The sequence below is a fragment of the Globicephala melas genome, chromosome 12, assembly GCF_963455315.2.
Source record: "Globicephala melas chromosome 12, mGloMel1.2, whole genome shotgun sequence".
In the NCBI taxonomy this organism is placed as follows: Eukaryota; Metazoa; Chordata; class Mammalia; order Artiodactyla; family Delphinidae; genus Globicephala; species Globicephala melas.
The window spans coordinates 79217555-79244968 of record NC_083325.1 but is presented as its reverse complement, the minus strand read 5'-3'; the positions used below and the strand labels follow the sequence as shown (position 1 = coordinate 79244968).

At 44.1% G+C, this 27414-nt stretch overlaps 1 protein-coding gene across 3 annotated transcripts in view; it reads right to left on the bottom strand.

The window, feature by feature from the left end:
• Window positions 1-2862: 2862 nt before the first annotated feature.
• Window positions 2863-27414, bottom strand: part of NBAS (NBAS subunit of NRZ tethering complex) — a 339511-nt gene continuing 314959 nt past the window's right edge. For 2 of the 3 annotated variants that reach the window (XM_030844571.3, XM_030844572.3), the window contains 3 exons: window positions 26549-26687; window positions 21152-21280; window positions 2863-3254 (listed from right to left, as the gene is read on the bottom strand). In XM_030844571.3, coding sequence (XP_030700431.2) covers window positions 2979-3254; window positions 21152-21280; window positions 26549-26687 — 544 coding nt within the window. In that variant the 3' untranslated portion in view covers window positions 2863-2978. Of the gene's footprint in view, window positions 3255-21148; window positions 21281-25416; window positions 25563-26548; window positions 26688-27414 lie in introns of those variants that run through there. The other variant, XR_009566136.1, reaches the window with a different exon arrangement.

Here is a 27414-nt window from a genome sequence, read left to right as displayed (position 1 = left end):
TCTGGCGTCCACTGTCCAGGCAAGGAAGGCTACGAAATCTGAGCGTGAGTGAGTGAGGGCCCGAGCATCCCTTTCTTACGCTTTGTTTTCAAAGAGAAAGGTCTGGGGCAAATTTTTTACAATAAGAAAGACGACATATTCCTTCTTTAACATGATGGTGAGCATCTAAATACCAACAGAACATTCTAAAGCCCAACTCAGCCTTCTAGGGCATTTAGGCAATTGACGTGAATCTGAAATTATTCCCTTTATTTCTTTGCTTGTTTTCCCAATAGAAAGTGTTCAAATCTTGGAAATTTGGTTTCTGATAAGCAAGGACGTGAGTCAGATCAGAGCAACAGAGGTTATACGAGGGAATCCCTTCCTCATGAGCATTTCGGGGTGGGTGGCTTGGGTGTGGAGACCCACACTCACTGCTGGCCTGGCGCCCTCTGGGCCTCATTTATAGATTCATATAGTCGGGATGCAATGCTGATGTCTAAGGCCTCTAATTCTGCAATTAGAAGAAAAACATCTCTGGATGGATTCCACTGAAATGGACTATGTTATCTCAGAATACTGCTTACTTTGTTTACAATCAGTTGAAATGATGGAAGTCGGCTGTAAGGTTAGGGAAAACCAAAGTTGCCAGTAGGCATGCTTCCTGGCTGGATTAATGCCATCTGTACAGCTGGCAGCACCACAGTTCTAGGAAGACCTTTGTGACCTCGGGGGTCAGTCTGGACAGATGTTATCTAATTTGGGAGAATTACACTGAGCCTTTTCCTCAGAAGCATTCCAGAAGCTTGTACAAGCCATTCCCAGATTCCAGGTGCTGCTGAAGGTTCAGGCAAGGAACTCAATCCTGGAATAGACAACTAGTCAGAAGTCAGCGGAGTGAGCTTTTATGCCAGTAAATCTTCCTCCAAAGATGACAAAACCCTTTTCCTGTCAGAAGACTCTAGCTACACCCATAGGAGCAGAAATGAAATGAAGCCAGTGATGACAGAGATGGTGAAGATGATGGTGGTGATGGTGGTGATGATGGTGATGATGATGATGTTAATGATGATGATGATGGTGATGATGATGGTGATGATGATGGTGATGATGGTGTTGATGATGATGATGGTGATGATGATGGTGATGATGATGGTGATGATGGTGTTGATGATGATGATGGTGATGATGGTGTTGATGATGATGATGGTGATGATGGTGATGATGGTGATGGTGATGATGGTGATGATGATGATGGTGATGACGGTGATGATGATGATGTTGATGATGATGGTGATGATGATGGTGATGATGATGGTGATGATGGTGTTGATGATGATGATGATGGTGATGATGGTGATGATGGTGATGGTGATGATGGTGATGATGATGATGGTGATGATGGTGATGGTGATGATGTTATGATGATGATGATGATGATGATGGTGATGATGGTGATGACGATGGTGATGATGAGGGTGATGATGTTAATGATGATGATGATGATGGGATGATGGTGATGGTGATGACGATGATGATGATGATAATGGTGATGATGGTGATGACGATGGTGATGATGACAGGTGAAGTGAGGTGAAGCGAACTTACTCTTACAGAGAGGGTGGACCCAACCAGGTATGTGTGTGGCATTGGTGGGAGTGTGGGGAGGAAAGGTGGAGACTAGGCTGTCCCAATATGCCACACGTCAACAACGCTCAGTGAGCCACGTAACATTCAGTCCAATGGCTCTGACAGAGCAATATGGAAATTGACCAGAGGCAGCCTTTCCACATTACTTAAACAAATTAAAAATTATTCATTGTAGTAAAGGATTGTCCTAGATGACATTATCTATCTAGACTAAACATTCTTATGAATACACGGCCACCTTCTCTCTCTCTCTCTCTCTCTCCAAATATTTCTTTGGGGTCGTGGTAAAGACCAGTGTGCATCAGACAGATCCTCCGATGGTCCTTTAGTCACGGAGTTTGCTCCCTGCCAACTGCTGCCTAGGGGTAGTTGCTGTGGGTTGAACCTGGTGTGAGGCTTTCACGAGAGCTAAGCCCAGGACTTCCAGCCGAGAACCTTCACCTTCAAGCACACACTTCTGCAGTGGAAGCAAGTGCCAGTGAGTTGTGCACTGGGGTCCTTACGGTCCTGCGCAGGGAATTCCCTTTCTGTGCTGGTTTTCCCAAGGGTGTTGCTAACCACGCCCCTGTTATGATTGGCTGTGTGTTAGTCAGTGACCCCCCCCCCGACAGCCAATCCTGGCTGGCTCTGTCAGCCCACCCCCCCAGTTACAGAGGTTCTACAGACACGCAAATCCGTCAGCCTTCTACGGAGATGCTGATAGCTTTGGAGGCCCCTAATCAGTAGGCAGCCATCGTGCGCTGGTATTGATCACCTACCTGTGGCCTTCAAACCACAATTCATCTACATGAGTGAAGCGGGGGAAGAGGTAACATTTCCTCGGCCCCTGCTAAGTATCTGACAGAGCCTCACATGACACACAACAACCTGTGAGATAAATAACACAACCCTCATTTTCTACAGGACAGACTAAGGCTCTGAGAGGGAGTACTTTGCCCAAAGTCGCATAACTAACCTGAGACGTGACTCCAGGTCCATCCTTCCTCCGTCCAGGACGTGCTCCAGCCACTGGCCATTCCACACGCTCTCCCCTTCCACCACCACCACAGCCAATGCCCTGAACTGAAGTTTTAGACACTGTATTAATTGTATTCTATAAGAGATGGTTTAAAAAATAAATAAATAAATAAATAAATAAGAAGAGTCCAGTCTCTCTTAGTAGGAAAGTATGTTAACCAGTCGCTATAAGAAAGAAAACAAAGTAAAAAAAAAAAAGTGGCAGCTTGCTCATCATTTATATACAGGTTTATTTGCAATTCGCTGAAACCACTGAGAACAACTGACAGGTACACATGTTGCCTCTGGAAACAGCTGAGCCTGGTGACGGCGGTGGCCACGGGCGGGCGTGCTCACACCCAGTGCTGCGCCGCACCCAGGGCTGTGCTGAAGGTCCTCAGGGCCCGATGGGTGCCCCGCGCGGCCAGGAGGAGTGACCCGGCTTCGGCCTCGTGGCCAGCTGCCCGCAGATGTCTGGCGAGATCCTCTGCATCCCAGCGCCCTTGCTGGGGGCTGGCCAAGAGGTGCTCGACGATACGTGGGTAGAAGGGAGTGGAGACACACTTCACCAAGAGCTTGGCGTCCAGGAGCAGGGAGAGAAGTTCTCGGTCGCAGTTTGAATCATTCACCTGCAAGAGGTAAGACAGGCAGGCGTGAGGGGCGGGCGTTGCTGACTCCCCACCAGCAGACACAGACACATCCCCGCTGCTGTGCTGGGCGCTGCCCTTCTGCCTTTGTCATCAGAAACCCCTTTACCCTGGCTAACAGCGCCTGTTCCGAGAAGCACACACAGGGCACGAGCGTCTCTGGCGTCACACACACAGGATGGCAGACCCGGTCTCCTTTTCACGTAAGACATGGCCACGTACCAAGACGCCCTGGGATCACAGTGGCAGCTCCCACATCGAGTGTCAGAATCTGTGCTAAATGCCGGACATGTGCTCCTTCACCGAGTCCTCTCGGTCTACCCTGTGAGGCCAGCACTTTAACCTCCTGACTTCACATTTTAGGAAACTGATGGCTAAGAATTTCGCTTAACATCGTGGTCGGTAAACTGTGGAGCCAGAATCTGAATTAGGTCAGTATGACTTCAAAGCTCGACCTTGTTAACAACCACATTTACCATTTCATTTGTGCTTCACCACGGTCCATATTCTTTAACCTCAAACCTCTCCTTTATGTAGATCCCTGTGAAAAAAATTCTTTTCGGAACAAGAAAACCCTTCTTCTACTGCACTGAGAAAGTACACCCATCCCCCCCACTGTTGTAAATACGGTAGCCGACAGGAGGTGTTCAGAAGTTGTTCTTGCTTAAGCCTCTAGAAAGCTCAGCACCAAACTCACCTTTTTAGAACAAGTTTTCTGTGCTCTATCAGTGGCATATTTTCTGTACTTTCTCCCTGGTCTTATCTTCTTGGCCTAGGCATGGTTTTCCATGGCTTTGACACTTAGCTTATATTTTTTTGTTTTATTATTGTCCATATTTTCATAAGGAAGCAAGTCAACACGAATCACAGACCAAAATTCAGAGCTTCTCCTTTATGTTGGGGTGTCACAAAACAGCTTCACGACAGCTGCTTCTTCGTGTCGCTGTGCACTTTTTAATAGTTTGGGGTGTAGTAACCACAGAAATAATGTGGCATTTCAAAGCCAATTATCTCATGTTTGGACCAACTCTATTACGTAACTGTACACGGCGTGAGTGTTCTGTGACAAAGAGGAAAGGCTACTAGAGACAAGAAGGTCAAGGCCGTCGACTGGCCGTGAGGATTAAAACAAAAGAAGTTCTGAGAGTAAAAGTTACTGCCCATAACCAGACGGTGCCTATCTTTCCTACCAACCAGTGATCCTTCAAACCCCCACAAAGATGTCAGCTCCAGTGCTGTCTTCTTGGTGACATTTCCCCTAGATCTCCTGGCCAAGCTGACCCCCCTCACCCCACACTCCAGGACGCTGCACACAGGTCTCTCTGCGCTGTATTATGGTGCTTGGTCCGGCTGCCTTTCTACCACCCTGGGAGCTTCTTGAGGGCACGGGGGGCTGCAGCCCTTTCATTTCAGCATCCAGTTTAATTCGCACTCGTTAAATGGCTGAATGAACCTACCTCACTGAAACCTGTCACATTTTTGTAAAGTGCACACGTACGCGATTGAACAAGATTCTAGACTCAGAACTGGAGTCTTGCAAACTCTGGGCGTCTTTTCTTCAGCCTCTTATTCCATCAACCGTTTCATTCCGCTCATCCACCTCTGACTCAGGAAGACACTGACGTTGAATTCAATTTCGCACTTTTTGTTTGTTTTCGTTTTTACAGGTGGTGACAAAAACAACTGGTACAAGACCAGTTTTTCTGCTGCTGAAAGTGGCAGAAGAGCTTTCCATCCTCCCCACTGGGGTGGCTGCTTAAGAAGGTTCTGCATGTCTTCCTTCCCTCCTTTCTCTTTTGCTCCAGAGTAGGAACCAGGACCTGAACTCCATCACGGTGCCTGCCACTTCCTGAGAGGCCCTCACGTGCCACTGAGGCACCTTCTCTGTAAGCCTTAAAACATCCCTTTAAGACCGTTCTGATCTCATTTGACAGACGCATAAACCGAGGCTCAGCGAGCTCAGAGCCACGTGTCGAGCATCATAAGGCTGCTGCCGCCCAGGAGCCCTCAGCTCTGACTAGGGCGTGCGTTTACTGTTTGTTCCCCCCCGACCCAGACTACGAGCTCCTCCAGAGCACAGATGGTGTGTCCTCTGTTCACCCTGCAGCCCCAGGCCCAGAAGAGCGTGGGCCTCATGGGAGGAGCCCAGCAAGATCTGTGGAATGAACACGTGAAGAATGAGTAACTCCAAAGCTCGCGTCCTTTCACGGTACACCGCAGCCTCGACACACGCTCGTGTGAGCGCACGCGCACACACACACGCACGAGTGGCGGCTGAGTTACTGTGCGTGTTGTTAGTTTGGTTCACTGTTAAAAATAAAAAATCCTTCCACCTAACCCTCCAGGAGAGAACAGTGTGCCAGGATGCTACCGGCAAATGTTTGATAAAATACGTGGATAAAAGCCTCAGCATCCAAACACCGCAGTGTGGTACTTTCTTCGCTGCCCTGAGTAAGTCTTCAAGGCTAGGACACCTTTATTCTTCTTCCTGTTGACTCACGACCCCTCCCTCCGGGGGCCTGAAAGGCTCCCAGAAAGGGAATGATGGATTTTTCAGGGGTTCTGTGAGTGCTGCCCTCTGGTCCCCTCTTCTGTTTGCTTCTCTCCAGCGCAATGACATCCTGAAAGTTGGCTTCCCGTGGGATGTGCCTTTCGGATAACTGCCTGTGTCCTAAGGCAGGGTGGGTGTCCACCCTCCAAAAGCTCTCCGTCTACTATCCCGGCTGAGGAAGCCTAAGGCTGTACTCACGGAAGTGAACTCCGACGTCTCCCCTGTGGTCCTGGCCCGCTCAGAGGCTCCCTAGAGAGTGGCGGAGGCAGGGACCGCGGACCTCCACTGAGCCTGGGCCATGGCCAGGGGAGGGCATGGGGTAATTCTGCTTTAGTTCCTCATAAGCAAATGCTGGGGAAACGCAGGGCGGACTCTGTTTCCTTTCTCTGGCCTTCTACCTGATTCTGGCTCTTTGCAAGATGTACAGGATGCCCAGAGTATACTGTATAATTGTATGTGCGAGGAAAACACTGCGTACTTATTCTGTACATATTTGGGACAGCACAGAGAATGAAAGAATACAGAAAGTAAGAGAAGGCCTTTCTAAGGACCCAGTGCAACAACTGCGTTTTAACGAAGAGGAGCCTGAGAGTCACAGAAGGAGAGGATTGCCCAGGGTTGCCCGAGGTCACAGGCAGCCAGAACGGCTCCTCCGCACACACCAAGCCGCCTGCCTCAGGGGCACCAAGGCCAGCCTGGGTCCTCCTAAGCGCAGCAGAGCTCCTGGCGTCATCGCGACATCGTGGAGCTGCTACGTTACTTTGTCAAGCCTCAGCTTGTCTTCGTTTTTCTTGTTTTTGACTAAAATCCTAACTTAAGCCACTAATCATCTGGTACTACCTACCACAGAAGCCTACAACTGTCTTACCAGTTAGAACTACTCATTCTAACCCACTTGATTTTTCTTTGTGAAATAAAAAGAAAAAAAATGGAAATAGTTTTAAAATAGAAAGAAGTCTGTAACAGGATCACCACAAGAAAATTATTTTATCCTCCTTTTCTCTCTAGTAATTATCTATATGCAAATATATTTCCACAATCAATCCTGTGACACTTGTACCTACTTTTCTCATACGTTGAGAATTTTTAAAAACTATTTTCACACAGTTTTCATTCCTAAAAAGGTTAATGGGGCTTCCCTGGTGGCGCAGTGGTTGAGAGTCCACCTGCCGATGCAGGGGACACGGGTTCGTGCCCTGGTCCAGGAGGATCCCCCATGCCGCGGAGCGGCTGGGCCCGTGAGCCATGGCTGCTGAGCCTGCGCATCTGGAGCCTGTGCTCCGCAACGGGAGAGGCCACAGCAGTGAGAGGCCCGTGTACCGCAAAAAAAAAAAAAAAAAGTTTAATGGCGAAGTAGTCTATTGAACAAGTTTTTTAACTTCCCTTGCTATAAATAGCTGTTTATAATCATTTGATATTACTGAAACACTACAAGTGAATGGTTTTTACATATATCCTTTCTTTATTTGAATTATCTCCTTAAAATAAATTATTAGGAGAGGTATAACTGGGGTCTTAGGGGATGACATGTATTCCCCCAAATTCATATATTGAAGTCTTACCCCCCAGTACATGAGAATGTGATTGTATTTGGAGACAGGGCCTTTAAAGAGGTAAATAAGGTTTAATGAGTCATTTGGGTGAATCCTAATCCAGTTTCATTGGTGTCTTTATAAGAAGAGAAGATGACACACACATAAACCCAAAGGCAACCACATGCGGACACAGGGGGAAAGCAACCATCTACAAGTCACGGAGAGAGGTCTCAGAAGAAATCAATCCCGCTGACACCTCGATCTTGGACTCCGGGCCTCCAAGATTGCAAGAAAACAGATTTCTAGTGTGTGAGTTGCCCAGTCTGTGGTACTTCCTTATGGCAGCCTGAGCAGACCAGTACACGGGGCAAAGCATTGGCTGAGGCTGTGAGAGCAGTGCAGTCACACAGTGACGTGGACCGTCCAGCTCACAGTGGTGCTGTCAGGGGAGGAGTGTGTCAGTTCCACTGCAAACTTCTCAGCTTTGGATGTTATTGTTTTGAAAAGAAACTCATTTTGCTAATTTAGGAGATATGCATAGGTACCTCAAAGATGATTTTAATTTGTTTATTTGCAAGAATGAATTTTTTCCATATATTTCCTGTCATTTTTATTTTTTCTTGTGGGAAGGATCAAATCCTTTGCTCATTAACTGGACTTTCAACATCATTTTAGACATGTGAAGGAGTTCTTTGTATAACTTAAACATTAAATTTGATTTTAGTTATTGATATAATGGACATTCTAATCTGTTGTTGGCAATTCTGTTTTGGTTATTTGTTGTCTTGTAGAAGTTTTACATTTTTATATCATAGGAAAGGATCTGTTCCTTTATGATCCTTTTCCTATTGCTTTAAAGCTTGGAAGCTATACTGGCTTGAAGGATCTGATATGTATGCGTGTATGTGTATGTTTGTGTGGGTGTGTGTATATGTACATATACATATATACAATTTTCTGATTTTAAAAATATCTTAACTTTTTAATTGGTCGGGAATCACTTTGGTGTATGGTCTGGGGAAAATCAACATCCCTGACGTCAGCTGGATTGGTGCTTTTTTTTTTTTAATATCTTTATTGGAGTATAACTGCTTTACAATGGTGTGTTCGTTTCTGCTTTATAACAAAGTGAATCAGGTATACATATATATATGTTCCCATATCTCTTCCCTCTTGCGTCTCCCTCCCTCCCACCCTCCCTATCCCACCCCTCTAGGTGGTCACAACGCACGAAGCTGATCTCCCTGTGCTATGTGGCTGCTTCCCACTAGCTATCGATTTTACCTTTGGTAGTGTATACTTGTCCATGCCACTCTCTCACTTTGTCACAGCTTACCCTTCCCCCTCCCCATATCCTCAAGTCCATTCTCTAGTAGGTCTGTGTCTTTATTCCTGTCTTACCCCTAGGTTCTTCATGACATTTTATTTTTTTCTTAAATTCCATATATATGTTAGCATATGGTATTTGTTTTTCTCTTTCTGACTTACTTCACTCTGTATGACAGACTCTAGGTCCATCCACCTCATTACAAATAGCTCAATTTCGTTTCTTTTTATGGCTAATATTCCATTGTATACATGTGCCACATCTTCTTTATCCATTCATCCAATGATGGACACTTAGGTTGTTTCCATCTCCTGGCTATTGTAAATAGAGCTGCAATGAACATTTTGGTACATGACTCCTTTTGCACTATGGTTTTCTCAGGGTATATGCCCAGTAGTGGGATTGCTGGGTCATATGGTAGTTCTATTTGTAGTTTTATAAGGAACCTCCATACTGTTTTCCATAGTGGCTGTACCAATTCACATTCCCACCAGCAATGCAAGAGTGTTCCCTTTTCTTGACACCCTCTTCAGCATTTATTGTTTCTAGATTTTTTGATGATGGCCGTTCTGACTGGTGTGAGGTGATATCTCATGGTAGTTTTGATTTGCATTTCCCTAATGATTAATGATGTTGAGCATTCTTTCATGTGTTTGTTGGCAGTCTGTATATCTTCTTTGGAGAAATGTCTATTTAGGTCTTCTGCCCATTTTTAGATTGGGTTGTTTTTTTTTTTTGTTATTGAGCTGCATGAGCTGCTTGTAAATTTTGGAGATTAATCCTTTATCAGTTGCTTCATTTGCAAATATTTTCTCCCATTCTGAGGGTTGTCTTTTGGTCTTGTTTATGGTTTCCTTTGCTGTGCAAAAGCTTTGCAGTTTCACTAGGTCCCATTTGTTTATAATTGTTTTTATTTCCATTTCTCTAGGAGGTGGGTCAAAAAGGATCTTGCTGTGATTTATGTCATAGAGTGTTCTGCCTATGTTTTCCTCCAAGAGTTTGATAGTGTCTGGCCTTACATTTAGGCCTTTAATGCATTTTTAGCTTATTTTTGTGTATGGTGTTAGGGAGTGATCTAATCTCATACTTTTACATGTACCTGTCCAGTTTTCCCAGCACCACTTACTGAAGAAGCTGTCCTTTCTCCACTGTATATTCCTGCCTCCTTTATCAAAGATAAGGTGACCATATGTGCGTGGGGTTATCTCTGGGATTTCTAACCTGTTCCATTGATCTATATTTCTGTTTTTGAGCCAGTACCATACTGTCTTGATTACTGTAGCTTTGTAGTATAGTCTGAAGTCAGGGAGCCTGATTCCTCCAGCTCCATTTTTCGTTCTCAAGATTGCTTTGGCTATTCGGGGTCTTTGGTGTTCCCCTACAAATTGTGAAATTTTTTGTTCTAGCTCTGTGAAAAATGCCAGTGGTAGTTTGATAGGGATTGCACTGAATCTGTAGATTGCTTTGGGTAGTAGAGTCATTTTCACAATGTTGATTCTTCCAATCCAAGAACATGGTATATCTCTCCATCTGTTTGTATTATCTTTAATTTCTTTCATCAGCATCTTATAATTTTCTGCATACAGGTCTTCTGTCTCCTTAGGTAGGTTTATTCCTAGCTATTTTATTCTTTTTGTTGCAGTGGTAAATGGGAGTGTTTCCTTGATTTCACTTTCAGATTTTTCATCATTAGTGTATAGAAATGCAAGAGATTTCTGTGCACTAATTTTGTAACCTGCAACTTTACCAAATTCATTGATTACTTCTAGTAGTTTTCTGGTAGCATCTTTAGGATTCTCTATGTATAGTATCATGTCATCTGCAAACAGTGACAGCTTTACTTCTTCTTTTCTGATTTGGATTCCTCTTATTTCCTTTTCTTCTCTGATTGCTGTGGCTAAAACTTCCAAAGCTATGTTGAATAAGAGTGGTGAGAGCGGGCAACCTTGTCTTGTTCCTGATCTTAGTGGAAATGCTTTCAGTTTTTCACCATTGAGGACGATATTGGCTGTGGGTTTGTCAGATATGGCCTTTATTATGTTGAGGAAAGTTCCCTCTATGCCTACTTTCTGCAGGGTTTTTATCATAAATGGGTGTTGAATTTTGTCAAAAGCTTTCTCTGCATCTATTGAGATGATCATATGGTTTTTCCTCTTCAATTTGTTAATACGGTGTATCACGTTGATTGATTTGTGTATACTGAAGAATCCTTGCATTCCTGGGATAAACCCCACTTGATCATGGTGTATGATCCTTTTAATGTACTGTTGGATTCTGTTTGCTAGTATTTTGTTGAGGATTTTTGCATCTATGTTCATCAGTGATATTGGCCTGTAGTTTTCTTTCTTTGTGACATCCTTGTCTGGTTTTGGTATCAGGGTGATGGTGGCCTCGTAGAATGAGTTTGGGAGTGTTCCTCCCTCTGCTATATTTTGGAAGAGTTTGAGAAGGATAGGTGTTAGCTCTTCTCTAAATGTTTGCTAGAATTCGCCTGTGAAGCCATCTGGTCCTGGGCTTTTGTTTGTTGGAAGATTTTTAATCACAGTTTCAATTTCAGTGCTTGTGATTGGTCTGTTCATATTTTCTATTTCTTCCTGATTCAGTCTTGGCAGGTTGTGCATTTCTAAGAATGTGTCCATTTCTTCCAGGTTGTCCATTTTATTGGCATAGAGTTGCTTGTAGTAATCTCTCATGATCTTTTGTATTTCTGCAGTATCTGTTGTTACTTCTACTTTTTCATTTCTAATTCTATGATTTGAGTCTTCTCCCTTTTTTTCTTGATGAGTCTGGCTAATGGTTTATCAATTTTGTTTATCTTCTCAGAGAACCAGCTTTTAGTTTTCTTGATCTTTGCTATCATTTCCTTCATTTCTTTTTCATTTATTTCTGATCTGATCTTTATGATTTCTTTCCTTCTGCTAACTTTGGGGTTTTTTGTTCTTCTTTCTCTAATTGCTTTAGGTGAAAGGTTAGGTTGTTTATTCAAGATGTTTCCTGTTTCTTAAGGTAGGACTGTATTGCTATAAACTTCCCTCTTAGAACTGCTTTTGCTGCATGCCACAGGTTTTGGGTCATTGTGTCTCCATTGTCATTTGTTTCTAGGTATTTTTTGATTTCCTCTTTGATTTCTTCAATGACCACTTCGTTATTAAGTATTGTTTCGCCTCCATGTGTTTGTATTTTTTACAGATCTTTTCCTGTAATTGATATCTAGTCTCATAGCGTTGTGGCCGGAAAAGATACTTGATACAATTTCAATTTTCTTAAATTTACCAAGGCTTGATTTGTGACCCAGGATGTGATCTATCCTGGAGAATGTTCCATGAGCACTTGAGAAAATTGTGTATTCTGTTGTTTTTGGATGGAATGTCCTATAAATATCAATTAAGTCCATCTTGTTTAATGTACCATTTAAAGCTTGTGTTTCCTTATTTATTTTCATTTTGAATGATCTGTCCATTGGTGAAAGTGGGGTGTTAAAGTCCACTACTATGAATGAGTTACTGTAGATTTCTCCTTATATGGCTGTTAGTATTTGCCTTATGTACTGAGGTGCTCCTATGTTAGGTGCATAGATATTTACAATTGTTATATCTTCTTCTTGGATCGATCCCTTGATCATTATGTAGTGTCCTTCTTTGTCTCTTGTAATAGTCTTTATTTTAAAGTCTATTTTGTCTGATATGAGAATTGCTACTCCAGCTTTCTTCTGGTTTCCATTTGCGTGGAATATCTTTTTCCATCCCCTCACTTTCAGTCTGTATGTGTCTCTAGGTCTGAAGTGGATCTCTTGTAGACAGCACATATATGGGTCTTGTTTTTGTATCCATTCAGCCAGTCTGTGTCTTCTGGTGGGAGCGTTTAATCCATTTACATTTAAGGTAATTTCTATTTGTATGTTCCTATTCCCATTTTCTTAATTGTGTTGGGTCTGTTATTGTAGGTCTTTTCCTTCTCTTGTGTTTCTTGCCTAGAGAAGATCCTTTAGCATTTGTTGTAAAGCTGGTTTGATGGTGCTGAACTCTCTCAGCTTTTGCTTGTCTGTAAAGGTTTTAATTTCTCCATCAAATCTTAATGAGATCCTTGCTGGGTAGAGTAATCTTGGTTGTAGGTTTTTCTCCTTCATCACTTTAAATATGTCCTGCCAGTCCCTTCTGGCTTGCAGAGTTTCTGCTGAAAGATCAGCTGTTAACCTTATGGGGATTCCCTTGTGTATTATTTGTTTTTCCCTTGCTGCTTTTAATATGTTTTCTTTGTATTTAATTTTTGACAGTTTGATTAATATGTGTCTTGGCGTGTTTCTCCTTGGATTTATCCTGTATGGAACTCTCTGTGCCTCCTGGACTTGATTAACTATTTCCTTTCTCATATTAGGGAAGTTTTCAACTATAATCTCTTCATATATTTTCTCAGTCCCTTTCTTTTTCTCTTCTTCTTCTGGAACCCCTGTAATTCGAATGTTGGTGCGTTTAATGTTGTCCCAGAGGTCTCTGAGACTGTCCTCAGTTCTTTTCATTCTTTTTTCTTTATTCTGCTCTGCGGTAGTTATTTCCACTATTTTATGTTCCAGGTCACTTATCCGTTCTTCTGCCTCAGTTATTCTGCTATTGATCCCATCTAGAGAATTTTTAATTTCATTTATTGTGTTGTTCATCGTTGCTTGTTTCATCTTTAGTTCTTCTAGGTCCTTGTTAAATGTTTCTTGCATTTGCTCTCTTCTATTTCCAAGATGTTGGATCGTCTTTACTATCATTACTCTGAATTCTTTTTCAGGTAGACTGCCTATCTCCTCTTCATTTGTTAGGTCTGGTGGGGTTTTATCTTGCACCTTCATCTGCTGTGTGTTTTTCTGTCTTCTCATTTTGCTTATCTTACTGTGTTTGGGGTCTCCTTTTTGAAGGCTGCAGGTTCATAGTTCCCGTTGTTTTTGGTGTCTGTCCCCAGTGGCTAAAGTTGGTTCAGTGGGTTGTGTAGGCTTCCTGGTGGAGGGGACTAGTGCCTATGTTCTGGTGAATGAGGCTGGATCTTGTCTTTCTGGTGGGCAGATCCAGCTCTGGTGGTGTGTTTTGGGGTGTCTGTGGACTTATTATGATTTTAGGCAGCCTCTCTGCTAATGGGTGGGGTTGTGTTCCTGTCTTGCTAGTTGTTTTGCATAGGGTATCCAGCACTGGAGCTTGCTGGTCGTTGAGTGAAGCTAGGTGTTGGTGTTGAGATGGAGATCTCTGGGAGATTTTCGCCATTTGATATTACGTGGAGCTGGGAGGCCTCTTGTGGACCAGTGTCCTGAAGTTGGCTCTCCCACCTCAGAGGCACAGCAGTGACTCCTGTCTGCAGCACCAAGAGTCTTTCATCCACATGGCTGGCGAGCGGGTAGGGAAGCGGAGGGTGCCGGCAGGGACTGCTTTCACGGGAGCGGAGCTTCGGCAGGTAACTTCGCCGAGCTCTGGGGCACACTCTCGCGGACTCCGTCTGCCGTGGGCCGCGCGGTGGTCAGGAGTGCGATGCTGGAGTTGGAGCGGCGCTGAGCCCGGTGCTCACCCTCGCCCGTCTGCCCGACTCGGTTGTGTTGCTGCCTGGGCTCCCAGCCGCTCCTCGATTGGTGCTTTAAGGGCTTGAGGAAGAAAATATATTCGGTCACTTTTGGAGTCAGTTGGATGTTTGAAATAAACATGTCAGAAGTCCAGGAGGATTAGTTGATTTAATTCCTCTGATCAAATAACTCTGAATTAGAGTGCGATGTAGTCGTCTTGTGAAGAGAAAGCAGACAGGCTTTTGGGTGAGAGACCAATTTCCAATCCTGGCTTTTTAGCTACATAGATGTATGACCTTGTTAAGGATAATCTCTCCAGGCCCCAGTTTCCACATGTGAAATACAGAAAACAGACAGAGGTTGAGATAATCTATGTTTTTAACTGACTAGCACAATGCCTGGTGTAGAGTTCAAGTTCAGTAAATGGCTGGAGTTATTACAGTCAAACAAATCAGGAATAAAGCACAGAAGAAGAAGGAGGCCTTACATATATCATACAATGAGTAAAAGCCTTGCCTTCTCTGTCAGTGATTTTTTTTTTTTTTTGGTCGGTGATTAATTTTTGAGAATAAATGAAACTTTGCAGATCTTGGGGAAAAAAACTTATTAAAGCACAAAGCACTACTGTCTTCCAAGCCATTAAAATGTTAACTGCTTAATTCCTGTTTCAACAATAGGTAATGAACCTTCTCTGAATTAAATCTTTGACTTTATGGATCTGTACGAAGCTAAGAGTAATTACAGTAAGGAGAGAAGCTGAAATCCCAGTAGCCCAATGCATGCAGGACCTCATTTCAATTACTTTAAAGAAGTTTATTTAATATTATTTCACTGTTTACTTTAGGGAAGGATATTTGTCTCACTGCTACATATCCTATTACTAATAAAAGTTATTAAATATATCAACTACAAGTGCAGAAAAATAAAAGGACAACAGAAGTGTATACTTGGAATAAGAAAAATGCCTGCAGGTAACTTTTTGTTTCTCTATCTGTTTGCATGACATTCAGACTCCATTTCTTGGCATACCATCAGCTCCACTCCTGGCATGGGATTTAGTAGCATACATACCTCTTCTAAATCCAAAATTAGGACAATCCTCTGACTGAGGATCTAACAATGGGAGAGAATCTTTGAAGATTCAAGCTTGGTCACCTCTATGACCCATTCTGGGGCCCTGAGTTTGGCTGGTTCCAAACTTTGTACTTGCCCCCTTTCTACTTTGCTTAATTCCTTGTGTTATTATTTCATATGTCAATCTCCTGATGAGACAATTCCTCTACACAGAGGGATGCGTATTTTATTTCGTCTTTACAAATGTCTTACGCATTCCTCACTCCAGCACACAGTACCAGCCTATGCACAATGGTGCTTTATATGTCTGTTCACACTAAGTAAGGCAGCCACCCATCAGAGCTGTCTAGAAATCTAATAGGTTAGCCCATAGGGAGTGAGCTGCCTGTCGCTAGAGGCAACCAGCTGAGACGATTGGGAGATATTCTGTTGCAGAGCTTCCTTCACTGAGAAGACCAACTACCAGCTGAGGATGAAGGAAGATGGGTGAAAGCAACATGTCTAGGTATGTACAAGTTAAAATGGTATTTAGAAATAAGTAGATATGCCCAAAATTCTGAGAAAAAGAGCCTGGTACTAAAAGAGACAAAAGAACAGTGATTGTAAAAATAGGTCAGTTTCGTAGAGAATGGACTTGAGGACACGGGGAGGGGGAAGGGTAAGCTGGGACGAAGTGAGAGTGGCATGGACATATATACACTACCAAACATAAAATAGATAGCTAGTGGGAAGCAGCCACATAGCACAGGGAGATCAGCTCGGTGCTTTGTGACCACCTAGAGGGGTGGGATAGGGAGGGTGGGAGGGAGACGCAAGAGGGAGGAGATATGGGGATATATGTATACGTATAGCCGATTCACTATGTTATAAAGCAGAAACTAACACACCATCGTAAAGCAATTATACTCCAATAAAGATGTTAAAAAAAATAGATCAGTTTAATGGCAATTGGTATCTGTAAGAGATACAGGAAAACACTCACTTACTTGATCCTTCTTTGCATGACTGGATCGCTTCAGCCTAAGCTGGTTTGGATACGCTTAGAAGAAAACCAGCTGACATAAGGGCCAAAACAAAAGAAAGGCTTTGCAGACACCAAACAGGGTTGTTAGGAGCCCAGCCCAAGGTCCCTGTTATCACAGCACGCCGAGGTTGTGGGGGACATGTGTGAGCCTGACTTCAACGCGAGAAGGCAATATTACGGGAGCGCTACAGCGGGGACAGATGCTCACCAGGGAGGTCCTTGTTGGAAATATGGATTGAGTTAAAGGGGGAACAAAGAAAGGAAGGTTTCCCGGTTTTATATACATGTTGGCCCGTGAACAACGTGGGTCTGAACTGTGCTGGGCCACTTACATGTGGATTTTTTTTCAGTAGGAAATACTACAGCACTGCACAGTCCCTCGTTGGTTGAATCCACGGATGTGGAGGAACCTCAGATGTGGATTCGGAGGAGCCTCGGATACAGAGGGCCAAGCCTAACTTACACGTGGCTTAACCCCTGTGCTGTTCAAGGGTCGACTGTAAACATGTTAATCCAAGCATGCTTTTCTGAGAATCTTTAAAGCTCTCCCTCCAACCTAGACACTGGTCACTGCGAGTAATGTTGGGAGGTTCCAGTACCTTCATGGCAAAATTAAAGGAGATAAGAATCACATTTATTAAAAAACCATGAAGGACTGTGTTGTGGAAGCAACTGCACCGGGCAGAACTGAGATCCACATGTTCAAGATAAAGGCTGCAGGCTTCATTGTAGAGGTGCTCTCTTATGAGGGCTTTCAGAGCACAGCGCAGAGCACTCAGGGAGTGGTCAGCTCCCCACCCCTAGCCGGGCTGGACCAGGGCCCAGTGACTTAGCGGATTTGGAAAAGGAAGCCCTGTACCGGGCAAGCTGTCAAGCTAGCTCTGCGCTGCTCTTTTCAGTGCTGATATTATATGGTTCAAGATGCTTTCAGCAAGTTCACTACCCCGTGGAGACAACCCTTTTCCAATATCAGAGAGCCCACTAAGTTAGGTCAAAAGAAGCGGCGTGGTCAAGTACAGGCTCTGAACGCTGGATCCAGGGTTTCAATTTCAGGTCAGGCTACTTACTAGCCGTATGACCTCTGAGGCTCAGTGTTTTCATCTGCGAAGCCGGAATGGTATCTTTCCAGAGGATTATTAAAAAGGGAAGGTCAGGATGTTCCTATTATAACACCTGGCACAGTTGGTACTGGAAGATAGTTATTACTAGCATCAGGGAGAAATGCTTAATTAGGTGCCAAAGGTCTTAAACCCTTCCATGAATGATTCTTTTAATAGGCACGTGGTCCAGGGCAGTCCCTGTGATGTGGCGTCGGGGCAGAGGCACTGAGCAGCACTAAAGGACGACGCAGTGAAGAGCAGAAGCCACCACACGTCCGGAATTATGAACCGGGAAATGTTTCAGTCTGTGAAGCTATTGTAAATACACATCTGCTTACTTTGATGGAATGAGTCAAGAGACTTCCACCTGGTAGAAAGTATCCAGAGATGAGATTCAAACTCACCAGCAACGAATATACTTCTTGGAGAGAAGAAGGTTTTGCAGGTGAGCTCTAAATCTCACAAGGCTGATGGAGAGGGTGATCCGGCAGTCAGGACCACACCAGGGTTTTAATTATTCATCAGCGACATAATCTCTAAGAAGGCCTTTCTATTTCTGGCCTAGGAAAGAAGCTGTTGGCCATTTGTAAGGACATGCCAAACACCAGAGGCTTGCAATTTCAGAACAGTTTAGAGAAAGAAGTGAGCACCGCTATTGGCGGAGAAGCTGGTATAATCTCTGGCATCAGCATTAAGTACCATCCTTTTAAATGTAAACACATATAAAGCTGTCAGTATCTTATAACAAATAGCAGAATAATACAAGCTATCAGCAAGCAAGTGGAGGCGTTTTTCTGCCTGGATCCATGCACTGTGCAGGAACAATTGCCCATCAGAGGAGTTCCTTTGACAAATGTTTTTTGCTTTTGTTGTTTTTTTCAATGTCAACAGGAATTACCGTCAACAACCAAAAGGGCAGAAACAAGTTACTGATGAACTCAGCCCCCCGCACCCACAGTAATGGACAGAGTGAATAGCAAAATAAACACAAAAAAAGAAAGCCAACATTTCATATTCTTCACTGTAATACCAAGTATGATTTAAAATAGCTTGACAGGAGCCCTGCAAAAAGGCCCAATGAAACTCTTCCCTTAGAAAAGTATAACATGACTTTTTAATGGTGCTGGGAGAGCAAGGATAAATTATAGTAATCTCTTTTCATTTATATCGCACTCTTGAAACGACAAAATTACAGAGATGGAGAACAGATTAGCAGCTGCCACTGGCTGCTGGGTGGGTGGGGGAGGGAGGGGCTGGCTGTGGCTATAAGGGGTGGCCTGGGGGGTCCTTGTGATGGAGCTGCTCTGGGTCCTCACTGTAGTCACATGAATCCCCAGGGGACAATACTGCATAGAACTTTACGCACAGACACACACACACACACACACACACACACACACACACACACACGAGGGCACGTAAAACTGTGAAATCCAAATCAGGTCCAGAGACTGTATCACTGTCAACGTCTTGGTGATAATGATACTATAGTCATGCAAGATGTTACCACTTGGGGAAACTGGGTGAAGGGTACAAAAAATCTTGCTGTTATTTTCTACAACTGAATGTGAACTTAAAACTATCTCAAAACAAGAAGTTAAAAAATGTTTAAAAACTGGAAAAATCTGCAACACTTTATTTCTCTGGAGGATGCAAAAGCTTCCATGGACACACCTGAAGGTCACAGATGGGCCAGCCTAATGTGAGTCCTCAACTTAGTGCAGAGAAGTTACAAGTCAGCGTCATTACTGAATTCCTAAAAGTAAGGGTCTCCGTGGTAGGTAAGCAATTTACACCTCTGGCTTTGCTTTTCGCACCTGAAGGCCACAGAGGGTTTGGGTGTTCTCATCACAACCCTAGGCGAACCACCCACAGACTTTTAGCACAGTGCAGCACGTCAAACGTGCAGATCAGAGTGTTACATGGAGGGAAACCAGTGCCATTTAAAAATGACTTGGGTGATGCAACATTCCCATTTGATTTCTTATTTTGATGGTGTGTGCACGTGTGCGTGTGCACACGTGTGTATGCAGGGGTGTGTGGCAGGCAGCAGGGCTGGTTCACAGTTAGGGAGCCCCCCTTCTAGTTGCAGTTCTGATGCATTTGAGATAAAGAATCTTTAAAATGAAAACTGACACGCTCGCCTATGGAATTCAGGAGTGTGTCAGGAATGCCCTACACAGGACGAACGGGGAACGGCAATGTTTAAATACATCACTGTTTTATGCTCAAAGAGGCCCATGGCAAGTTTTAGTGGGAAGACCTGAGCAGAGATATGAATACGTTAAATGGTGGTGAGGGAAAAAAGACACTGAAAGTATGCAGCCTGATTTTCTCCAGTTTTCCCTTCTTCCCGATGTCTTGGATTTGCAATTAAAAATCAGCTAAGAAAAATAATCTCACTGCAGTTCTTAGTTTCTTGTAAATTCCCAACATTATGCAACTTTTATTTCAGCACAGAGAGACAGGGAGGTTACCACTGGACAAGTCCCCTCAATTCCCTACTTCAGTCTAGTTTCTAGAAAGGCCCTTGTCATGCTCAACTATCAGTGATAACGAAGCTTTTTTTTTTTTTTCCTGTACGCGGGCCTCTCACCATTGTGGCCTCTCCTGTTGCGGAGCACAGGCTCTGGACGCGCAGGCTCAGCGGCCATGGCTCACGGGCCCAGCTGCTCCGCGGCATGTGGGATCTTCCCGGACCGGGGTATGAACCCGTGTCCCCTGCATCAGCAGGCAGACTCTCAACCACTGCGCCACCAGGGAAGCCCCAGGAAGGGCATTTTTATCAACACAAAATCTTTACAGAAACTTTACATTATTTTGAAAATATATCTAAATGAATAAAGGCACTAGGTTTTTCTCATTTTGTTCACTATTACTGTTTCCAAATGCAATTATGTTCTGCTTTCTGCATCCTTTGTCATTGACAAGATTGTACATCCATGACATCTGTTCATCAATCTCTTCACTGCACCACTGCTCTAGGATCCTGCTGCCCTCCCTGGTCCCTAAAAGACATCCTCTTATGTTTTTGTTAAAGCACACACATACGCGCTTCAAGTGAAAGAATGACCGCCCTGCAGAAGGGCTTCGTAAGGACAATACAATGCAGATTCATTAAACACAACCCTGAGCTATCTAACCCTAAAGTGTAAAATTTAAAAAGGGAAGTGAAAGCTTCTTCCTTAATCATGATAACAAGGCAACAGCCTTGAGGGCGGACACCCCAGCCTTGACACTAGCCCCCCATTCCTCAAACGAGGAGGGGCATCAGTGGTGCTGTCAGCCGCCAGAGGAAACACGAGCTCGAGATTCCCGATGGTGCCAGGAAACATGACTCTTTGTCACCTTTTATTAGTAGATAACCAAACACATGCAGGCACAGAAAACCTGCTTGATGCTAGGAGCTCCTCGACCAAGATTTCAAGTGGCAAGGACTAGCCCGCTGGTCCCAGGCTGCTCTGACACTTTCTTGAGACGAATACACGGCTTCTCTAGAGAAAATGCGTCATGATCTGGGTTTGTATTCTTGGCACCTAAACCCAGAGTGTGGTCATGGGAGGGGTTTAGTGAATGTTTGTGAAAGAGACAAATACCTACTGCTTAGACAAACAGAAACAGCTAATGTGGTCAGAGTGGAGATAAAATAGTCCTGAGTAAATCACGGTTGTTCTTGATGAGAATGGCATTACTAATTCATTTCTCTGAAACATAAGAAAGAAATTCCGCAGGGAGCACCTTAGCAATGGCAGTGATGTGGTCCAGGGCCATGGCGTGCAGACGCTCATCTCGGCTCTCGAGGAGAAGCTTCAGAGACGGGAGCAGCAGGGCCTGGTGCTGCAGCAGCGAGCATAGCTCCTTCACACCCTGGAAGCACAAAGGCAACTTTGTGAGTGAGAAGGAAAGGGAGCGCATCAAAGCGCTGGCATGATTCTGCTTGTGTCTTTCCACACCTTTTCCTATGAGTGTGTGTGTCTGTCTGTGTCTGTACAAAATGCACACATGGGACCACCTGATTTAGTGTTTGATACCTGCTTCACTCACTTCACCATCTATTCATAAAATCTCTCCAAGTATCAGATATTCATCTACAACGTTGCTATTTTAATGGCTGCATAGGATCCCGATGGATGGATATAGGACTGGAATTTATTTTCCTAAACTCTCAGAGCTCTAGTTTCCTCCCAAGTAAAACAGAGGTAAACTGTATCTACTCTGCAGTGTGGTGTGTGTGTGTGTGTGTGTGTGTGTGTGTGTGTGTGTGAATAAGTATTAGTGAATAATAATGTACAATGCTCAGCATATACTAGACGCTTAACAATAAAAACTATTGTCAATTGTTAAAATTATCAAAAATATCTAGTTATCACCCACTGTAATAAAGGAAATCAGCAATTTGCATATTTTAAAACCTGTTTATAGTTAATGTCGATGTAAACTGGATGCTTGATATACTTAAGATGCTCCATCTTCATAAAAAGTACCTGTGGTCCAGAAAAATGAAAATGGATTTAGATTGTCACAGACATATTTGCATTTTATTCGCGGCCCTTTTTTTATGCTGGCTGAACCTGCCATCAGAGAGCAGGCTTTTCTATAAGATAACGAACGATAATCTTTCACAACAAAAGTATAAAAGCATAGAAAATAAATTTTCAAGCTATTCTTCCCTGCTGAGTTACATGTTCCCTCGATGTCCTGACTTTAGCTGTAATGTGAAGAACAGAACACTTGGACCAGAGACCGGACAAAGAGCGCAACCTCATTATATAAAGCGAGGGCTGTTTTTGAAAGAACTGGGGGTCACCGCCCTGTGTGGGACGACCTTCCTCTTGTGCTACTCCAACAGGAGCACATCGGAGGAGGAAAACTCAAATGCATGACATTTTCATAATTCCTTTACGTTATTATAAAGAGTAGATAAAAGAAGGCTGACATAAAGAAGCCCTTCTTAAAGTTTGGGATAAAGGTCTCTTTGGAATTCCACTCATTGTCTTTTATTGGCTTGCACCCAGCAGGCCACCGCTGGAAATCAGGCTGTGCCCCCCAAACCCGTGTGAGAATGATCAGTATCGGCTGGGTAACAGTTCTGTAAAATGTGTGCTTCAAACACGGATTCTCATTCAGGAAAGTGCTCTGCATGCCTTAAGGCACGTACCGCATACAGAGGCCTCTCGCCCAGCATCTGGGCCAAAGAGAAATGCGGATTTTTAATCTGGGATGCCAATACCTGCAGAAAACACTTGGGAAGACGAAATATAAACCCCCGTGCGTGACAGTCCAGCCCGGCTGCCACGCACCAAACTGCTTCCTCCGCCCTCCTCCCTGTACCCTTACGGCCTCGCCTTCCCACCCTGCACAGTCCTCTGAGAGCAGCGCCTGCACGGGAGACCTCCCTCTCACCACAGGATGCTCTGAGCTGCGCTGTCCAGCAGGGCAGCCGTGGGCCACGTGGGGCTTGTGAGCATTTGAGATGTGGCTAGTGCAACTGAGAAACTGCATTTTAAATTTTACTCAATTTCACTTAAGCTTGATTTTCATACCCACGTGTGGCCCATGGCTACCACAGTGGAGGGTGCAGCACAGAGTGTGAGGCTCTCACGGACCTCTAGGTCTTCGCACACGATGTAACCTCTGCTGTCTCTCTCTCTTTCTCTCTCCCCTACTCATCGTTAGGTCTCAGCTTACAAAGGCACAAGAAAATTCCATTCCCTGCGATGGTACCTCTGATGTCCCAGGTTTGGCGCTCCTATATTCTGGCTGTACCTCGTTGAATATTTCCGTTATCTGTCATCTTGTATTATTGTAATCATTCATTTGTCTATCTGCCTCACTTGAGGGCAAGGAGCTTTTTCCTTCTCTGTATTCCAAACTTGCTTAGTACATACTGTACCCCAAATTATTTGTATTCTCTCTCTTAACTCTCATATATGCTTATTCAATAAGTTATCAGTAATTGGTACATAGGTATTTCTCAGTAATTTATGATATTTGGAAGAAGCACATCACTTGGCTGACCTCAGCTTTGATGAAAAATTTATGGAAATAACCTATACACCCCTTTGAGCAGGCATAATGGCTCGATATCCCACAGCCAGACAAGGACACCCAGGAATGGAAGAATTCATTTTATGAGAGCTACTGAGTGCTTTTTATCTCTTAGCTAACAGTTACTGGCTAAATACTTACTTGTAATTAAGGACTATACTATACTCACGAGGTATTTCCCCCTGTGTTACGAGAGGACGGTTTATTAGGATGTTTATAAAGGGATGTGGGTAGCTGCAGGAAAGGTCAAAGTAGCAAAGGGAACCACAAAGCACCTTATATGGTATGTTCGCAGCTCAAACCTGTCTGGCCATCAGGACACAGAACAACAATGAGAGGCCTTGAATGCTGAGGAGCAGGTGGGCTGGGGCCCAGAGCCAGGCCAGAACCCTGGGCGCTGGTCCTCCCTGTGGACTGGGGTTTATGGTGATGCCCTGGGCCCTGTGGCTGACGGTCGTCAGAGCAGCGGGATCGGTCCACCAGCGGTCCTTCTGTCCTCACGCGACCCTCCCACTGGTCCTGGGGTATCTGGCACCTAAAGGTGTGGCAGGGCCCGCAGCAAGAGTGTGGAGCACAAGGTGTGCAGGGGTGGGTGTCGTCGATTCGAAAAATCGAGCTCTTGATGTCCTCAGGAGTGCCTCAGCCGTGAGAGAGAACAGTCACACTAAGACTGAGAAGCCGGGGTCACCTGGGCTCCCTCGTGAGCTGGGGGGCGGGCTCCCACACACCCGCCGCAGTGTCTGCCCTGCTAGTTCCTGCTGCGCCTCTGCAGGGACCCTCGGGGGCAGCCACAAGTAGATGGAACTTGGGATTTTACATCTGAATGCCAGGAACTTGTTTTATGCCAAGTCGCCAATTTCTTGTTCTCCAGATACCCCACTCCTGAGGACGCTGCACGCGTTGCCACGGACGGAAGCTGAGAGGAGGATATGTTAACTGTCAAGACCGTGGGACACGTGACCTGTGAGAAACAGTGATTTTATCTTTCTCTAATATTTTCCATCAGCAAAACCATCATGGCCATAAGTAAACAAGCACCATGAGCAACAGCAGGAGATCATGAAAAGAGCCACAAAGAAAACAAATCTCTACATATGGCAACTTGGTAGGAGGATGGGAAATGGGGATGAAGGATAAAGTAAGCCCCTTTAAGTCCCGTCAGAGCTAATCAGGCAAACGCATCTCACACACCGGGCAGTAGGGCAACCAAAGGTACTGGCGGAAAAAGAAGTGAGTCATGGATAATTTTACTGCCACAGTGATATTAAATCTCATGGAAGTCTGAAATGAGACTATGTAAATTCCAAATGCAGTAAAATAAACTTAACAAGACATTTCCATTTTATGATAATACTGTTCCTTCCTTTGAAACCATTCTGATTCACATTTGCGCAAATTTAGTGATTAATAAAAATAGTACACGACATTTGCAAAGTTCCTTCAATCATGGCATCCTAAGAAAAAGAATCTACATATGTACCCAATTAAAACACAGAAGGTAGCAAAACAAAAATGAAGAAAAGTCACTGTGGCAACAGAGCTCTTGATGATGATCTTTCAAATCATCAAATTGGAACAGAGAAGCGATAATGACCCACTTCAAAATGGGGCTCAATCCAGTACCTTACTCCTCACCCCAAGAGAATGATGGACTCATGAGAGACGGTGAACTAAGTGCTACGGATGAAGAAGTGAAGACACAGCCTCAGGTCACGCTCCTCCCAGGACTGGGGACCTCACAGAACAGTCGGAACAAGAGTCCCCGCTGAGGTCATGTGCTCTAACCCCTTGTTTCAGAGATGAGAAGGTGGAGGTCCAAAGATCCTAAATAATGTCTTCCTAACCTAGATTCAATAGAACTGACGGTAGGACACTTCCGGTGTTTGGTCCTAATCTAACAATGCTTGATCTTAGCTTATGTTAAGGCAGAGATGAAACCCATGTTATTTACTTACCCTGGTGGGGGTAAGACAGTGTGTTGAGTCCGCACTCTCTGCAGTATGCTGAATCCTGCCTTGGGTGAAACAGAGATGCTACAGCCATGGTTCCTACCCTCCAGGTGCTCACAATATAGCAGAGCCGATCACAGGTAGATAAGCATCTGACACAAGCAAATCACAGGCTACTGGAGCAAGGGGAAGTTATCTTTGGTGCTGGTACTTTAAATATTTTATAGAATAATTCTGTCATCCTGGTGGTTGAAGACGTCTTTAAATGGACACAGTATTTTAAATTCAATCAAAAAACACTTAGCCAGTCCTTCATTCAGAAAACAATTCATTCAATTGCATTCATAAAGAGAATATTTTCCTTGAGTGAACAATGAAGATTCAAAGAGTCCTATTTACAATTTTGTTTTCATGTTTACCTGCTATGTGGTAGAAACTCAAAAACCAATTGATCAGTTTAGTGCCATTATCCAAAGGCTTAAATTTAAGACATGTAAATTGCTCAAACGATACATTGCTGAGGTCAGATCCACAGCAGGGGCTGTAGTTAATACGTGCTTATTTTAGAATGTACAAATTTACATATATATTACACAAATATCTCTGGGACACATATTATAGGATCAAATAGAGAACAAGGTCAACATGGAGGTGGCTGAGTTTTTACCATGTTCACAGAGAATAAATACTGTGGTTATGCAATCTTATTACAATGATGTCAAAAAAGTATGTGAAAATCAGAGTGTCTGGTTACCTGCCGAGGAGTGCTAAGGTAGCTGCTATGTTACCAACTGGCCTGGGTCAGCCAGACAGGACACTTGAGCTACCGTGACCTCTTAGAACAGAAACTTGAGTCAGACATAAAAGGGCACCCAAAAAACCCAGAAAACTGGGTTCTACTCTGGGACTTGTAAAAGGAAAACTGCTTCAGAGCTCCAACAAAGAGAAAATGACCTCAAAGAATCCTTTTAGCCCTGCTTTTCTTCATTTGATCGGTCACAAATTATGGGCTTTACTTTCCCTACCGATAACTTAAGCTAAATGTTCCCCAAGTACAGTCACTGGTATTGTTTACACCAAAGAGCTGGGAAAAGGAAAGGGATATCCCCCAGGAAAGCCACTTGAAATAGCCACTCACCTCTGCAGGGAGCATCTGTTCGGTGTTATATAAAGAGCGGCAGATTTTCAAAACTTCATTCCCCAGCCCTTCCTTGTTCTCCACCGTACATCTGGTTAGCATCACTGTAGCCAGTCTCACCCACGGATTATTGGTTATGCTGGTTCGAAGGGAGAAAAATGCAAGGCATGGGAAATGACGAAACTTATAACAATTGTGATAAGAAATTTTAAAATAGAAAAGAAATCCCACTTTTTCAAGTAAAATGCTTTTGGCAAATTGCAGTCATAACCTGCATGATGTGTTCCTTCATGTCTATCTTGGAGAAAAGACACCAGCCCACAGAGGGGAAAGAGCTTGCTGTGGTATGGACAAGTGCCCCAGCAGCATGGAGCCAGTGGGTGGACGCCAACCAGTACAGACTGCTTTGAAGCCCAGCAGCTCAGGCTGACATTCCGGCTCCCTGACTGCTTGCGCGAGTCACAGAAGTGACTTCTACACTCTCAGCCTAGTTGTATTGTTCTGGGGGCGCCACCCAGCCTTTCTGGGCCTTGGTTCTTCTCACGGCGAAAAGGCAATTTAATGTTTTCCTTGCAGGCTTGCATTGCTTAATGAATGGTTTGCCACTGTGGAGTATCGCTCTCAACAGCAGGCGCATCTTACTAGTTACTTCTCTTATTTCTGAGACATAAAAGCACAAAAGTTTGCCTTTTGTTTCCCTTCTCTGGCAGCCGCTACCTTGACTTCATAAAAACATCACGATTTATATTTCAAGAGACAAGTGAAAGGTACATTCATTCTGGGGTACTGATTTTACTTACAACATTTTAAAATAATTTTACTCTTTATTAAGAGTCTGTTGTCTCATTAGCACAGCACTAGCTTCT